General features: G+C 40.0%; 1 protein-coding gene across 18 annotated transcripts in view; it reads right to left on the bottom strand.

The window, feature by feature from the left end:
* The window catches only part of PHF20L1 (PHD finger protein 20 like 1), a 73618-nt gene extending 69156 nt beyond the window's left edge, over window positions 1-4462 (bottom strand). For 4 of the 18 annotated variants that reach the window (XM_054518851.2, XM_024251058.3, XM_054518852.2 and 1 more), the window contains exons 1-2: window positions 4145-4462; window positions 1872-1987 (exon numbers count right to left, since the gene is read on the bottom strand). In XM_054518851.2, coding sequence (XP_054374826.2) covers window positions 1872-1954 — 83 coding nt within the window. In that variant the 5' untranslated portion in view covers window positions 1955-1987; window positions 4145-4462. Of the gene's footprint in view, window positions 1-1871; window positions 1992-4144 lie in introns of all 18 variants that reach the window. The other 14 variants (XM_024251050.3, XM_054518847.2, XM_054518848.2 and 11 more) reach the window with 9 other exon arrangements.
* Between the last annotated feature and the right edge of the window lie 12373 nt (window positions 4463-16835).

The raw sequence follows: 16835 nt of genomic DNA, 5'->3' as shown, positions 1-16835 counted from the left end.
GGTTTTAAAAGTTCTTTTTTGTAGTCTTTTGAACTACTGGATCATAAATTTAACAGCTCCTAAGTTAGAAAACATTTTACTACTGAAAGAAAATTTCTCACTAATATCAAAGTTATATTAATATCCCTGAAAATTCCTGACAGAACTAATAAACTATGTGTTTCTCCAAAACTGGAAGCTAGCTCAACTGCAACACTGTCAGTTAGGAAGCATAATATATTAATATGAATTAACTAAGTCACAAAGCCAGTAACTTAAAAAATAAATAAATCACTTAAGAGTAATATCAAAGAAGTAACAAGTATTATTTCTTATACCCTTGTATCTCACAGACATTCAGTAGTATGCCTTTGGAGTAGAAAGCTTTTCTTGGTCAAATGAGAACCAAGATAGCCAAGTGCTGCCTCAACTGGCATTTTTTGTTGCATGGTCTAATGCTGAGTTTCTCAATCATTTTTACCGCCACCCACCCTCATTCCAGTTGTCATTTGGCAATGTCTGGAGACATTTTGATCGTCACTAGGAGAGACGCTACTGCCTAGTTCCCAGGTGCTTCCCAAACCCCTCCTGAGAACTACCATGTACATTCTTCACCTAGTGACAGTATCAATTAACCTCCCCATCTCAAATTGTAGCTTCAAACTGTTCTAAAGTGGAGCTCAAAACAAGAGGTCATTAAGCTGGGGTCAGAGATATGTGCCAAGCTCTAACGCCAGATGTTAAGAGAGAGAAACCCCAGCCTGGTCTATACAGTCAAATATCATGACTAAACAAGATTTCTCTGTCTGCCATTGCCAACTCAGGAAGTTGACTTAATACAAGTCAATCAAAAGTAAATCTACAAAATGCCCACTATGGGTTTAAATGAGAGAAAATGTCAAAAAGTCTGGGAAAGTCCAAGAACTGCTAAACCAGAGCTCGCATCAAAAAAAATGGGCTTTCAGGAGGAGCAAAGGCAGCATCCCTCCCAGAAGCGGAACCCCTCTAATGCCCCTCTCAGGTGAGGAGCCTGCAAATGACAACAAAAAGACATCTGCCAAGACAGCAGAATGAGGGGCCAATTAACCCAAATGAGGAACATGCTCCTTAGGAGAAAGGAGAATCCTCCTCATTCCTACTCTGGCCCAGGGACCCCTGCGTGTAGCTTCCCCTTCCCTCCTTTCCAGATAGTAGTTTTATACCAATTCATCAACTTTTCCTAACCACTGTATAAAGGCTATGTTGGGAGGTGTTTAAATTTACCACTTACCACAATGGCCAGAATAGGGGGAGACACACAAGTTCTGAAAGGACAGCCTATTTTGCACTGGAGACAGTAACAACCTGCCTTTAGGTTAAGGCCCACCAGGGAAAATAGGAGGTTAAGTGTGATTTTGGTTTTAGGTGAGATAATGAATAGTGGAGATGTTTTTGAAAGTGTTCACTATGAAAAAAATGCTATGCTAACCATTAATATACTCTGTAGTTTGAAAGACTACCACTGACAGACCAAAAATACCAATTTAAATCAAAATTTATCCAAAACGTGAGAAGTTGGTTCTCTGGATTACTCCTCTCTCTACTTCCACCAATACAGCTCATGTGAGGTCTACATGAGGTATACATAATCCTCATACTCTAGACAATTATTTTCATTTCTCAAACACCAAAAATGATTGTTCTAAATAATTTAGTCAGTTGACTAAAAATAGTTTTTAAATGCTAAACCTAAAAAGCGTAAAGAGTAGGAAAACTAAAAAACAACATATATGTGTAATCGAATGTGAATACACTGATGTTTCTGCTACCATCAGTGGAAGTTGCTGTTTTAATTAACATGTAAGGCTACAGATATTGTGATTATTTAGGTGAAAGTTCTATATTTTCCATACCATTTTTGTAAGTAGTCCAGTGCCTCCAAACGAGCACCAATCTCAAAAGTGATTCCAGGGCGATTTGGGGGCTTTTTACTCATCTTGAGATCCTATTCTTCAGTATTCTCTTTTCACTACCTCAAGAGAAAGAAAAAAGTTAGATTCCAATGCAGAAAATGCATAGGAAGTAGAGTATAAGGGAACAGGTAAAATTAAAATTAAACAGAATTTCTAAAACAATACATGAGAATATAAAATACTTGCCAAATTGTTAAGAAATCTGAAGGAGTATTACCAACATCTCTATATAAAGTTCTGTGCAATCTGCAGGCAATCTTGATAATGATTTAAGAAAAAGAACAAAGAAAAGATAACTATCTAAAAAGAATGAATAAATGGATTGTTAAAAATTGTTAATAGCTAAAAATGCTTTACATTTTAGCTTCCAGATACCCAAGAAAACTCTCCACGGGGACAGCTGAAAATGTTTTCCTGCCTTTGAAAAATTAAGACAGCTGAGTGTTCTGGAATATGACTACTGAAATTCTTGAGAACAAAATCAATTTTTAATTTCAACAAATATTTGTTGAGTGCCTCATAATACAAAACACTAGATAAGGCCCTACAGCACACAAAGATGGAGGCAACAGTAGGCACACTCCTCTGCCAGTGAAGATACCAGTAATTCCTCTTGGGATTAGGATTTTTCGTTACCCATGATCTCCTACCTTGGTAGCACATAATTCAACAATTTTAATTTAACATATAGTGTTACAAAAGAGACTGCTTTCTTATACTTTACATTCAACAAGCAATAATAACATGCTTTTGTTAACTCTGAGTATTTCTACTATATTTCAATATAGATAGTATCCACATTGATAATAAAAGTGGTTGTAATGCTAGAACAAAAACTGCAAAGGAGTACCTATGTACCCCTAGGTCATTCACATGCAAAGTATTATATTTTGGGCCACAGTGGCCGCCGAGCACACTTGAGGTGGCCTCTTTTTCACTAATGGGTATGTGAGGAATATGAATACATTTTGAGATAACCTAATCAAAACATAACTCATAATTAAGAATGTAAATTGATTGTTATCAGGAGCGAGGAGAGATCCGTAAAATGTCCTTCGATATTTGAGATCACTAATGACTATGTTCCCTACAGTTTAAAAAGAAAAAAAGAAACATACACACTTGTCATCTTTTATAATGGTTTTGTCACAATTCATAATAGACAAAATAGAACAACAAACATAAAATTCCAACTGCTCCCTCTTTTCTCTTTGAAAGAGTCTGATAGGTAAGGGAAAAAATAGCATCAATACTGGCCATGAAAATATGCGAACTCAAATACCCATGGTTGGAGGGGGAGGGTGGGTATCCTTCTGCTATGGTATGAGAAAATATTACAGCATTAAAAAGTTAACAGGGAGCTTGTCCAGGGTGTAGCCGGTGCAAAAGAACAAATGTATGAATATTTTTAATAGAGGTCTTGTCAGTGCGCAACATGTAAGGCAGTTACTTAAATGTTTGTGTAGAAATCGAATCAACCTTTTCTGCTGTCTGTCACAGGAAGAATTCAGTAAGGGATAGTTCACAAGGTACACTAACATCTAGAATCAAACTTACAGCCCATATTTAAGTGATGGATTGAATAAGTATAATCCCCCAGTGATACTTAGGGATGAAGTACCAGAAAAAACAAGATTTTCCTTTGTCTTAGGTTCGAAGAGGGAAGGATGAAGAGGGATTTGAATTAAGGAACTTTTATAAAGTAAGACAGTCTACTGGGAGTAAAACTTGAAGCAAAAAGAAGGCAGAAAGCACGGAGAGGAGTAAAAACAGAAGGGAAAGGAGCGAAGAATGGCAAGAAATAGGACAGTGGAAGTTTTCGGAGATGACAAGTTAGAGGGAAGATGAAATGAGCAAGAAGACATAGAGACGGACAATGTAAAGCAATGGTCAGAGAACGACCGCCAGGCCAAAAAAGGTGAGGAGGTGAGGCCAGACAGAGAGGGGGTGGCACGACACAGGCAGGAAAGGCTGAGACCGGGCTAGCAGGGAGCTGGAGAAGCCTCCAGGTTTGACAGCCATCCGGCCCTCGGCAGGGGGGTAAGGAAGGGAGGGGAAGGGGGAGCGGCGGCGCCCAGACAATAGGGCCGGCGAGTTACTGGGAGGGAGGCGGGAGGGGAGCGGGCCGGAGAGAGAGACACCAGAATGGGGGCGTCCCGGGCGGCCCGGCGGGGGCCAGGCGGCCTGCCGGCTCAGCCGCCGCCGCCTCTTACCGACTCGGCCTCCTCTCTGCACAGCAGCCGGGCTGTCCGGGGCCGAGCTGGGGCACGAGCAGGGCGGCCAGCCCGGGCCTCTGCCTCTGCCTCCGCCCAGGCAGCGGCCGGGGAGGGAGCAGGAGCGGAGCGAGCTGGGGCCGCAGCGCCGGATCGGCCCAAGGTTTCGCGGGAGAGAGCTGGGTCCGAGCCCTCAAGCTCGCTCAGGGTCCGCTGCCATCACCGCCGCCGCCGCCTCCGCCGCCGGCCAGCCCTGACGCGACGCCGGGCCCCGGCGACGTCAGCCGCCCGCGACGTGCCGGAAGCGGGCCTGGCCTTGTCACGTGACTCACGAGGGTTGGGCCCGGGCCGCGCAGCCGATTGGCGGGCCGCCGTGGGAGGCGGGGCTTTGCGGTCGTTGACGGACCGCTAGCGGGCGGGGCTCTGGTTAGCGGAGGAAAGAACGCGAGCTCTTGGTGCCTATTGGTAGTTGTGAAGTGTTTGACCTTTGAGATTTGAGGACGAAGGGCATTGCTTATTATTCTTGATTCGTTGGGAACCACGTTACCAAAACCCCTCTACCCAGGACCCTTGGCAAACTTTTTCAAATGCACTACATGCTTTCTTAGATATCCACCCCATTCCACGTCAAGAATAGAGCATGGTTACTACTACAAAATCAATAAACCTCCCTTGAATGAATGCTTTGTGATAGACACTAGGCTGTAAATATGTCACATGACAATCACAATTGTACAACTGTATTACAATTGTATTGCTTTCCAGTCTTGGAGATCTTTACAATACAAAGACGAATATTACTAAGATGTGTGTGTACGCACGCGCTCAGGCACAACTGAATAACCTTAACCTGTGGCTACATGGATATCACTTCCCCAAAACTACACAGCTAATGATAGCAGAACTGCTTTTATCGAATACCTACCCTCCCAAACTCTGCTAAGCACAGGAGACAGTATCCCTGCTGTGGGGAGAAACCAATAAGTGAACACATTGAAAATAATATTGAAATGAAACATCTTTTTTCTCTTGCTTTCCACTGTATCACTCTGGCTTTCAAGTGCAACATTGCATACAAATGACACTTATATTTATCTTGCTTCATAGTGTGGAGTTAAAATAGCAAAGTAACTCTCTTTAAGCTTCAGTTATAGTAAGATTTGGTAAATTAAACAATCATTCTTTTTTTATTCAACAAACATCCATTCAGCACCTACGTCACTAATAGCTACTGAGCTAGACTGAGCATGGTGACACATAGAAAAGATATAAATAAGACAGTCTCTAGTGGATATTTGTTATCTTGTTTTTTGGTTGCCCAGCATCTCAACTCTCTTTCCATGTTTGAGAAATTTCTCATCATGGTTGCATTAGTTCAGAACACCAAATACTTGTAGCGTCTTCCTTAGGATATGACAGGATTATACTTTCCACCCTCCTTAGAATTATGTATGGCTATTTGATTTGCTTTGGCTGATAAAATGTAATTAGAAGTGAGATTTGTCATGGCCAGTTGGTAATTTTTAACGCCAGCTCGCCAAACTTTCTGTCTCTGGCACAGTGTAAAGCGCTGTTTGAGATGATAGCTGCTCTACCACCCAGGTTCTAGAAAGATTATGAGGAACGAAGGCCTCACTGATAATCTACAACTACTGTGTTGTATAAGGAAAAAAATAAATATTTATTATTTTAAGCTATGGAGATTTGGGCATTGGATTGTTTGTTACACAGCATAATCCTACCCAAACTAAATGATACATCCACCTTATGAATCTTGGATGCAGAATCAACCTCCCACTAAATAAGATGAAAATATCAGAAACTCATGTTTTCAGACTCCCTTGCAGCTAAAGTTCTAGCCTCAAGTAAAACTCTTTTACCAAGGACTTTGTATCAGAAGTTGCTAATGATGTTCAAAATAAGGAAAGTTTTCTCCCGCATCTGTGGCAGTACCAGTATTCAAGTTTCTGATGGTCAGCCTGGAGTTAAATCTTTCTGAACTCTGGCAGAACCCCCGCTGAATCACAAGCTAGTAATTGAGAAAAAATAAATATCTATTATTGTACACCACTAAAAACTTGAGGTTATTTGCAATTTAAATAAAATACATACATAAAGAACAACAGATTCTGTCCATTCTCCCAACTATTTGTTGAGAATCCACCCTGGAAAGATGATTGTTCCATTTTAATTGGAACTTGACAATGGGTCTTCCAATAATGACACTTGAAAGAAAAAAAATAAGATAAGGTCTTATGTAAATGATTCCTGGCTTCAGTGGATTGTATAGGCTTAGTAATCCTCTGTGGAGTTAATACTGTCCCCTAGAGGGCACTTTGGAAATGGAGGATGGTATTTTATTGTCTCAGGATTGGGGTAGGGCACTGCTACTACTTATAGTGGGAAGGGACCAGGGCTGCTAGACATCCTGAAATGCACAGTGCAGTTCCATACCTTGAAGAATTGCCCCAGGTCATGCATGTCTTCCAGATGTCCTTCCAGACATTCATGTAGGTGAAAAACCTGTTTATAATTGTCTGTGCCTAGAACTGCATTTCACATATAAGTATTTTTGGAAGGTTTTAATATACATTAAATTTTGCAGGAATGAAGCAACTGTGTAATGTAAGGAAACACTGACCTTTTTTCTGAACATTATCAGGAGTCTATCTCATTTTAAAATATCATGCCACCGATGGCTAATTACTCATAGTATTTGAGGCACTGATAGAATGCACCTGTGTCAGTCTAGTTGCGTAGCTGTTACATTTAGGGAAATCTAAATTTAGATACAAGCACTTCACTACTTCATTATATATTTCTGTGATACATGGCTGAATATTATGCATTGAAATATATATGATTTTTATGAATTATTTTCATAAATTTTTTATATTATCATTGTCATATTGATTTTCAAGTATATATGTATAGCTTGGTTATGTTATTTATGAAGTTAATTTTGGAAAGTGGAGAGGGTGTGAATATAATATTGACTCTAAAAGGAAGGCATTAAGCCTGATAAAACTGACAAAAAATTCATGTAGGATGTCATTTCCTCTTTTAACCACATAGAGTCAAAGGTCGGGATCAGGGTAGGGATACAGGATATACAAAATTCTAGTACTGATTCCCTGGCCATGTAGTGAAGCTATGCATTGCTCTGTCCCTTCTCCACTCTTCCATCCAACACACCCTGTTCCAGATGGTTGATGCCCAGCCATCAGTCACTCCATCTCCAAATATAGAAAGAAAGAACTTACAGCTGTGTTTGAGCAGAACCAAACAAGCAGTGAGCAAATTATCTTGAAACAACAGTTGTTAGGCAGAAATCACTGAACTAAATTCCTCCAACATTAAAAATATGAATATGGAACCATAATGTCTCCTGGAATATTTAACAAATGTATACCTATTTTAAGGTAGAAAAAAAAGTTACTACTAAATACCAGATACTCCTTGATTACAAATAAAACACAAGATAGCTATTTTTTGTGTGTTTACTTAATATTTACAATTAGCATTAGTAAAGAAAATCAAAGCAATTCAAGTTTTGTTTTTAAGGTTAGTTTAGCAGAAACGTAAACTACTGTGATAGATAGCCTCTGTCAATTCTCTTCATTCCAGGTGCATAAAAATCTTTGAAAATAGCACTGACATCATTTTCCTCACCTGCCAAAGAGCTCACTTATCTTTCCTCTGTCACCATATCCCTTTATCAACTGAACAGAAATTATAGTTATTCCAGAATTAATCCCTGGCAATAGGAGCTCTAGGCCATGTATGAATTGGCAGAGATGTCATCTCTCCCAGTGTTCCCATAGCATTTTTTTCACCTCTCTAATGTATTCCTCACTGTGATTCATAGGTTTACATTCCACTTTCTTAGAACGAGCCAACTCTAAGGATGATAGGGTGTTCCAGATTACTTTAAACATACTTATATATACAAATAAAATAAAGAAATATAATGTTATTAAAGTAAATAATAATACATATGTATTATAAATACAAAGTACGTAATATTGAAGTAATATATATTACTTTGATATATATGTATATATGTAAGTTTATGTATTACTCAGTTTACGTGTTACTCAGTTTACGTGTTACTCAGAGCCACATGGATCTCTGAGATTTTTAAAACTTTTAGGCTTGGCAGTAATGATTCTAAGATATCAAAGCCTCTGCTACTAAGGGTCATAAAATAGAAAAAATATGTATGTCTATTTCAGCAAATGCAGCAAGAGAGACAAAGAACTCTTGTGTGTGTGTGCAGATTACCATGAAGCAAGAGAGTGAACATAAAATTTATCATCCAACCCTGAACACTTTTGAGAATGCAAGGAAGGGCTATTAATAATTACACCAGAATGACAGGTGGATCCCAGACAGTTCCAGATAAACTGAGATATCTGGTCATGACACATAAAGCAGGAATAAATAATCGTGAGAAATTAGTAAAGATTTTATAAATAGAAGTACACTGAATATGGAATCCACTCGTGATACTGCACAGGATTTTCACATTTCTGATTTAGGACAAAGGATGGTCTCTGCTTCCTGTTGCTATGTGATACTTTGCACCTCCCTTGATTTTTATTGTTGTTAACTAGTGTCTCTTGCATTAACTATATTAGTATTTCTCAAGCTTTGGTCTGCCAATTATCTGCATTATGGAGATGTGCGTACAGCTCAGGGGCACTGTTTTTAACAAGATGGTCTGTTAAAATGCAACACTTGATAAAATGCAAGTTCCTGGACCCGGATTTATATCTTAGGTTTGGGGACTGGAAATCTGCATTTTAGCAAGCTATCCTAAACAATTCATACGTACATGAAAAATTCAGACCCGCAGTGTGTGAGGATTCTTTTTGTCGCATGTAACAGAAAATTTTATGAAAACACGCGTAAGCAAAAAGGGAATTTTTCAGTTTGGGGAATTAATAGAAGATAAGGAATAAGTGTGCCTTCTGTGTGAGTTTGATTTAGTGAAAAATTATAACATCTTTCACTCTACTTCCTAAGGTTTAGCTTGATTCTGGGGATCCCCAACAGCTTAAGACATTACAGCATCCTGGTGACCGTAAAAACAAATACTAGGAGTCTTTCTCGCACTGGCGGAAATAAAGTTAGGTGCCTAAACCTGAACAAAGCATGGTGGCCATGGGGATGACTTGTACTGATTCGGCTTAAACTGGGTTCCTATTCCTAATCAGGCAGGTAAGCGTGAAGACTGGTCCAAACCTCGTGGACTGAGCGATGGGAATGAGTGGGTTCTTTAATGCAGAATTCGAGTGCTGTTACTTAAAAGAAAGAGACTGGAATTTGGACAACAAAATAACTAATATTCAACACAACTGTAACTCCAAATTACAATTTACAGCCATTCAACAAAGCTGAGAATTCTCTTCCAGGAGGCTTGCAAAGTTAGAAAACCAAGCCAAATGAGAGACAAATCTAGTGAGAGATTGACCTAACATTCACATTCCTAATTCTGTAGGTGTTTGATTTTAGAGATAGTCTCTACAACGTACAATCCCCATATCTGTGGATTGTTAAAACTGCGGTAGGAAAGGGTGAGCAACAGAACACAGCAGCTATACAAATTAACAGTCACCAAATAGTGAATACTTTTACTCTCTTAGTGATCATTCTTTTCGTTGAGAACAGAGCTAGCAGCAATTCAGTGGCATCCTGAAATATGGCAGACAGCATACATGCATGCATGCAATATTCATTTATTTGCATGCATTCATTCATCATTAATTTATTTGTTTAATCACTTAATGTCTTAGTTTGTGCTGCTATTTAAAAAATATCATAGACTGGGTAGCTTAAACAACAGAAATTTATTCCTAACAGTTCTAGAGGCTGGGAAGTCCAAGATCGAGGTGCCAATTGATTTGGTGCCTGGGATTCTTCCTGGTTTGCAGTTGGCTGCCTTCTCACTGTGTCCTCACATGACAGACAGAGATCATCTCTCTCATGTTTCTTCTAAGGGACTAATCTCATTCATGAAGGCTCAACCTTCATTACATAGTTACTTACTAAAGGCCCCACTTCCAAGTACCATCGCATTGGGGATTAGGGCTTCAATATATTAATTTAGGGGACAGGGAGACACACATAGTCAGTTCATAGCACTCAACAAACTCTTTTTGAATTCTTACCTAATGCTAGAGACTGGGTGATGTAGAGTAAGGGAACAGGAAGAAAAATAAAACTAGATGCCCATTCAAAGTTGACTTGTCATGATGCAGACATGGATACAGAAACAACTAAACACAATATGAAGCTAAATATAAATCAGTTTGAAATAAAGATACTATTGGAATATGGTCATTCTGACTTGACAAATCAAGAAAGACAGCATAGAAGAAGAGACATTCAAAATATGCTTTGAAGGATGAGTAAGCTTCAAATAAGAGTCCTATGCAGACTTTATAATTATTAATGCCTTACAGTTCTTTATAGTTTCAATTCAAGAACTGACAAATGAAAATATTCTACTTCCATTTCTTTTCCACATGCATTTATTGAACATCTGTAGTGTGCCAAGCACACAGCACTAGTTTCGGGGAGCATAAGGGATAAGTTTAATTCCTGATCATTGTTAAGACATTTAACAATGTAGAAATGTACACAAACATGCAAACAGATAACTTCAATACATTGTAAGTGTTAGTGTGGAAGAATGTGCAGGGTCAGCATTTGGGCTCTAACTGGTCACTCACAGTTTGTCTAAATGTCTGGCTTCTTGGCCAGGACCAGAAAGCAATAACACTATCTCCAAGGTAATTGTGGACATTCAAATGAAATAACTCCCCTTCTGCAGGAGGGAGAGGGAGTAGGGAAGGGGCGGATAATTTGTCAGCACAAGCATTGCACAGCTCGTGGTTTGCCTTAGTAAAAGTATTGAGGCAACACACCCTTGTGGTCGAGTATCGGATTACTTCCTCTTTTGGATTTTGCAAAACATTCAACAGAGCCAGTTTCACCAGAATGAGGAGAAACACCCTTTAGTTTTTCTTCTTTTCTCTCCTATTTTTTTTTTATAACTATGTGGTCTTCAAGATATTAGGAGACTGTAGATTTGAAGGAAATCAATCCATTAACTTGCTTTTTGCTTTTTTTTTTAAATAACAAAATAATAAACTGTATAAGATCCAGGGATCTGGAATGAGACCAAGAATTGTACGTTAGACCTGACACATTTCCAGTTTGTTTGGGGACTAGCTACTTCTCTGATTTGCTCTTCTTCACATGTAAATTAAAAATTTTAACCTACTTTGCAGAGTTGTAATGAAGATTAAATTAAATAGAAATTATGTTTTGCAAATTATAATTGATATACAATTGACAGGTGCTTCCTAACGTTCCTTTCTCATCATTTTCGGGGACTCATATACTAATTATTGTAATCTCTAAGAATAATCCCGGTTTTACTATGATTCCATGAAAACACACATTTGCTGAGGGCATGCTGTGTCAAGCCCTGTGTTTGCTTCTAGAGATTACAAAGATGACTAAGACACTGTTCTTGCTGCCCAGAATGTAAGCTCTTATTAAGACTTTATTGTAAAATTTCCACTAGCTAATCAGTCTCTCTTGATGTGGCTCCTCTGCACCCTCATTTCATAATCTGTCTCTCCCTATCTCTGTCTCTCTCAAAAAAAAAAAAATTGCTGCAATTGAAAATGAACCCTGAGCAAACAGTAGGGATATACATATAGCATTTTTGAGAGACAGAATTCTAGTTGCAGGAAATATCCTATAAATCCTAAAAAGACGCATTAGCAGCAAATGATCTGCCTGCCTCAGCCTCCCAAAGTGCTGGGATTACAGATGTGAGCCACCGTGCCCTGCCAAACACAACATTTTTTAAAGTAGAAGAGAGGAATGTAAATATTTGTGACCAAAGGAAATTTGAGAACATCAATTATAAGAAAATCAAATCTAAGGCAAATAATGAAAGTACTACAATGAATTTAATGATGTAGAAATTGTAGAGTCTAAAAAGCAGGACAAAGCATCCAAAATCTCATTCTTCTATCACTATCTGGACGTGAACTATTCCAGTGTTATTACAAGGGAATTGAGGTGAGCCAGTTTAAATAAATCAAATCTAGCCTGGTTTGCCACTTTTCTGATTTCTACGTCCTTTCTTAGTACATCACTTATAATTTAATTATTGTCATATTCTCTAAATACTCATATATATAATCCCCATCCCTACCCCCATATTACGCGTAAGTAACATAATTCCTTAATGGCATTGTGATCTCGTAATCTCATCACAACTCATACCGCCAACATAATCTTTTTCTCATAAAGCCAAAGAGTTTGAAAGTTCTTCAAAGACGTGCCCATGAATTATTCACCCGACACAGGACAGATGCCTAAGCAACAGGTTGTCCAATAAGCTCAAGCTGCTAGCAGTTAAAAACGAAGAGCTAGGCCAGGCGTGGTGGCTCACACCTGTAATCCCAGCACTTTGGGAGGCCAAGGTGGGCAGATCATGAGGTCAGGAGATCAAGACCATCCTGACCAACATGGTGTGAAACCCCATCTCTACTAAAATACAAAAAATTAGCTGGGCATGGTGGTGCACACCTGTAGTCCCAGCTACTTGGGAGGCTGAGGCAGGGGAATCGCTTGAGCCCGGGAGGCAGAGGTTGCAGTGAGCTGAGATCGCGCCACTGCACTCCAGCCTGGCAACAGAGCAAGACTCCATCTAAAAAAAAAAAAAAAAAAAAAAAAAAAAAACCAAAGAGATAGGTATGTCTCAAAACAATTATAAGCATGAATATTGACACAAGAAGCTGACTGGAATCAAATGCATGAAAAGTTGTTGATATGTTCTTAGAATAGAATGTACAGTCAAAGAGGTACCAGCTTGGTATCAAAGAGATTATGACAACTAAAAATTTCAAAGTTATCTTTCCATTTGCTAACTTCTACAAGCAGAAAGTAAGTTGAGAAAGTTGCTCAGCCCCCAAGAAAGGCATATTCTCTAATCTTCAGAGGAGGCCAAGGAGAGTAATGGAAAAGGAATACTTTTACTTTCCAGAGGGTAGAAACAAGAGCCACAATTGCCTAAGTTACTACCCCTGAGGAGCAGAATCAGAGCTGTATCAAGGAACATTCCCTACTCACAGGGTACAAGGCTTTTGTAACAACTGATCAAACTGATCATTCCATTTCAGAATAGCCCCATTATTCTCTTGCTAAATAGGAGAAGTTTTGATGGAAGTTACTCCATCTCTGTTCTGATATTGAATGTTGAACATACAGGCTAAGATGTTTTAGAAGTCTTTGTATCAAGAAAAACCACATCGATATACAGATTATTATGAGATTCTGGACTGGAAGTCTGTTGCCATGATTAAATAAGATTTTGGCATGTTCTCTGGAAAGATGAAGTGAAAACAGCATTTTTTTTTTTTTTTTTTTTGAGACAGAGTCTTGCTCTGTTGCCCAGGCTAGGCTACGCAATCTTGGCTCATTGCCACCTCTGCTTCCCTCGCTCAAACGATCCTACTGCCTCAGCCTCCTGAGTAGTCGCGACCACAGGCTTAAATCACTACACCTGGCTATTCTTTGTAGAGACAAGGTTTCCTCATGTTGCCCAAGCTGGTCTTGAACTCCTGAGCTTAAGTGATCCGCCTACCTCGGCCTCCCAAGATGCTGGGATTACAGTCATAAGCCACTGTGCCTAGCTGAATACAGCATTTTTTTTTTAAAGTAAAAAGGAGGAATCTAAATATTTGTGACCAATGTGGAGAGCTGTAGTAAATTATACAACAATTCCCAGTTCTTCCTTTCCCCCCGCCCCCCGTGTACTTCTGCTATACATCTACCCATCACCCTATGACTTACAGTGCTTCCCCCAGAGGTGTGTACTTCCCTATCCTGATGGCATTGAACTTGACCATGCGGTGTGCTTTGACCAAGGAAATATGGGTAAAAATTTCAGATGTCAGCTCTGAAAAGCTTTAAAAGCCATTATGTGTTTCTGACAGCTCTCCTGTTCTCTTCCCTCTGCCGCAAGAAAGGGAAGTCCCTCACAAGGGGTATTGCCTCCAGGAATGATGGCACAAGGAGCAAAGCTACAGCCAACTTGCGGTTAACACAGGTCAAGATGTGTTAGATTCGGCAGGGTGCAGTGGCTCATGTCTGTAATCCCAGCATTTTAGGAGGCTGAGGCAGGTGGATCACCTGAGGTCAGGAGCTGGAGACCAGCCTGGCCAACACGGTGAAACCCCATCTGTACTAAAAGATACAAAAATTAGCTGGTGGAGGGTGCCTGTAATCCCAGCTACTCAGGAGGCTGAGGCAGGAGAATCACCTGAATCTGGGAGGCGAAGGCTGCAGTGAGCCGAGATCGTGCCACTGCACTCCAGCATGGGTGACAGAGCGAGACTGTCTCAAAAGATAATAATAATAATAGTAATAATAATAATAATAATAAAAAGATGTGTTAGATTCAAGTAGAGAAGCAGAACCACTAGGAATGATGCAGAATTGCAATTGTGTAAAATAGAGATTGAACCTTGTATAATCACGGACACTGGTAAGCGAGCTCAGTTTGGCTGTTTCTTAGGAGGGGTGCTGAGCCTGAAATCACAAGACAGTGGTCAATATCAAAAGATGGACAGGAAGCAGAGGAGAGCAGGGAAAACTGGAATCCACAAAGAACCATCTGGAACACGCATCTGTCTATCACCAAAAGCCATATAGGCCTTTTCCTATCTCTGAGACTCCACCCTCATTGCAGGGTATACTCTAAACAGAAGCTAGCATTCTTTCTGTAGAGCCACACCCTCTCCTCTACTAGGACTTGTGAAATGGAAGGAAGTGATCTGCAGGGACTGGAGCTTTGGGCCAAGTCCTTACATCAAGCCAGCAGGTCTGTGAAAACGTGCATGAGATGCCGCAAAGTCTAACTTGCGGGGACCTTCCAAAAATACACACAGCTTCAGCTCCACTTTCATCTTCCAAATCTTGCACAAGTTGCTTTTAGGGCCTGTCTTAACCAGGAGCGTACAAAAAAGGAATTCTGGGAAATGTAGTTTCAATTAGCCAAGTTAACATATTACAAAGCCATCAAGTGGGAAAATGAAAGTTTACTGCTGTATGCCACTAAGACTTGGAGGTTGATTTTTACTGTGGCATAACTGTTATGATAAAATTGCTAGCTTCCAACTCCTTCCAGATTAGTAGCCTGTCCAGGCTTTGGCCCATATATCTCCTTCTGGCCCTTGTGTGCTATGTGTGGCAGAGAACCTAGCCAGACTTGGATGATAAAAAATCTTATTCACATATTATTAAGTGCCTACTATGCTGATGATAGAAACTGTAATAGCAAACTAGGAAAGCATTCTCCTTATTCTCTGAGATCTCACAGTGTAGCAGGAGGAACCAACATGGACAGAAACTTGGCTCATTAGTTCCAATTCTGATGCATCCTCTGAAAGGAAAGTGCAGACAGCTATGGGATCCATAACCTGGTCTGGGAGGGTCAGAGAGGCTGCTCAGAGAAAAAGCTCTTTCAGAAAGAGATGGGAGATGAAGAAAATAGCACATTCCAAGGGCCTGAGGTGGAGCAAAGCTAGAGAAGCTGAAAGGAAGCCAGCATGGTTGAATTCTAAAAGACAGATGGGGCCTGTTGAGGGAACAACGAGGCTGAAACATAGTCAGGTGCAGACCCTACCAGGCCTGGGAGGCCTTGAAGAGGATTTTGAACTTGACAGGAGAGAGGAGCAAGGGCAAGCACTGATGGATTTAATCAGGGGAGTGACATAATCAGATATTCTATTGGAAAGGTCATTCTGACCATGGCTTGGGGAATGTATTGGAGAGAGGCCAAGTGACTTTGGCATGTTGGCACGGAAGTCCACCAACAAGTGCAATACACACACACACACACAACTTCCCAGTTCATATTTGTCATTATGTAATGTACCTTATTGATAGCTATTATTATATGGCTTATGCATACTGATTTGATGTAGCTGGAGCCCCAGAGCAGAGAGTGGAGATGATAAGCCTAAGAGCTACATGAAGAGGAATCACGATTTCAAGTCCGTGTTCAAAAGCTACATGGAGAGGAGTCACAATTTCTCCCAGTTTTCTGGCATGAGTGATTGGGTGGAAGATGTTGCCATCTAATGGGACACAGTGTTCCAGAGCAGGATGAGGCCTGGGTAGGAAGAGAGATAATGTGTACATGAGGGATTTAAGCAAGCATGCAGACATGTTTGTTTGTTGCTTGTAGTATGTTAAAATTGAATTTGTCAAGTTCATCAATTTATGTCAGCATTTCCTAACATGAGTTCTTTAGCATTCCACCTGTCAAAGAGTATCTTAGGGACTAACAGTTTTGGCTTTACCTGGCAGCTGATGTGAAACACTGTCTCCAATTCCCTTACTTCTGTAAGATCCTCTGTGATTCATAGCACATGAACGTTTGCAACACATAGCTCTGGAACTGGGGTCTTGGGAGATATTATGTGACCAAAAGATTCTCAAGGCAAATAATTTTGACAGATGGTGAGACCATGTTTCCTGTGTATAGTAGCAAGTCCGAATATCATTTAAAAGGTTCTATAGTGACCTCTATTAGAGACCTATGCTTTCTAGAAGTTTTTGTACCTAAATTTGCCACTCATCTTTTCCCCATCCACAC

Source organism: Pongo abelii, chromosome 7, assembly GCF_028885655.2.
Source record: "Pongo abelii isolate AG06213 chromosome 7, NHGRI_mPonAbe1-v2.0_pri, whole genome shotgun sequence".
Lineage (NCBI taxonomy): Eukaryota > Metazoa > Chordata > Mammalia > Primates > Hominidae > Pongo > Pongo abelii.
Note: the sequence above shows the minus strand (reverse complement) of the source record. Positions and strands in the feature narration are given on the sequence as shown.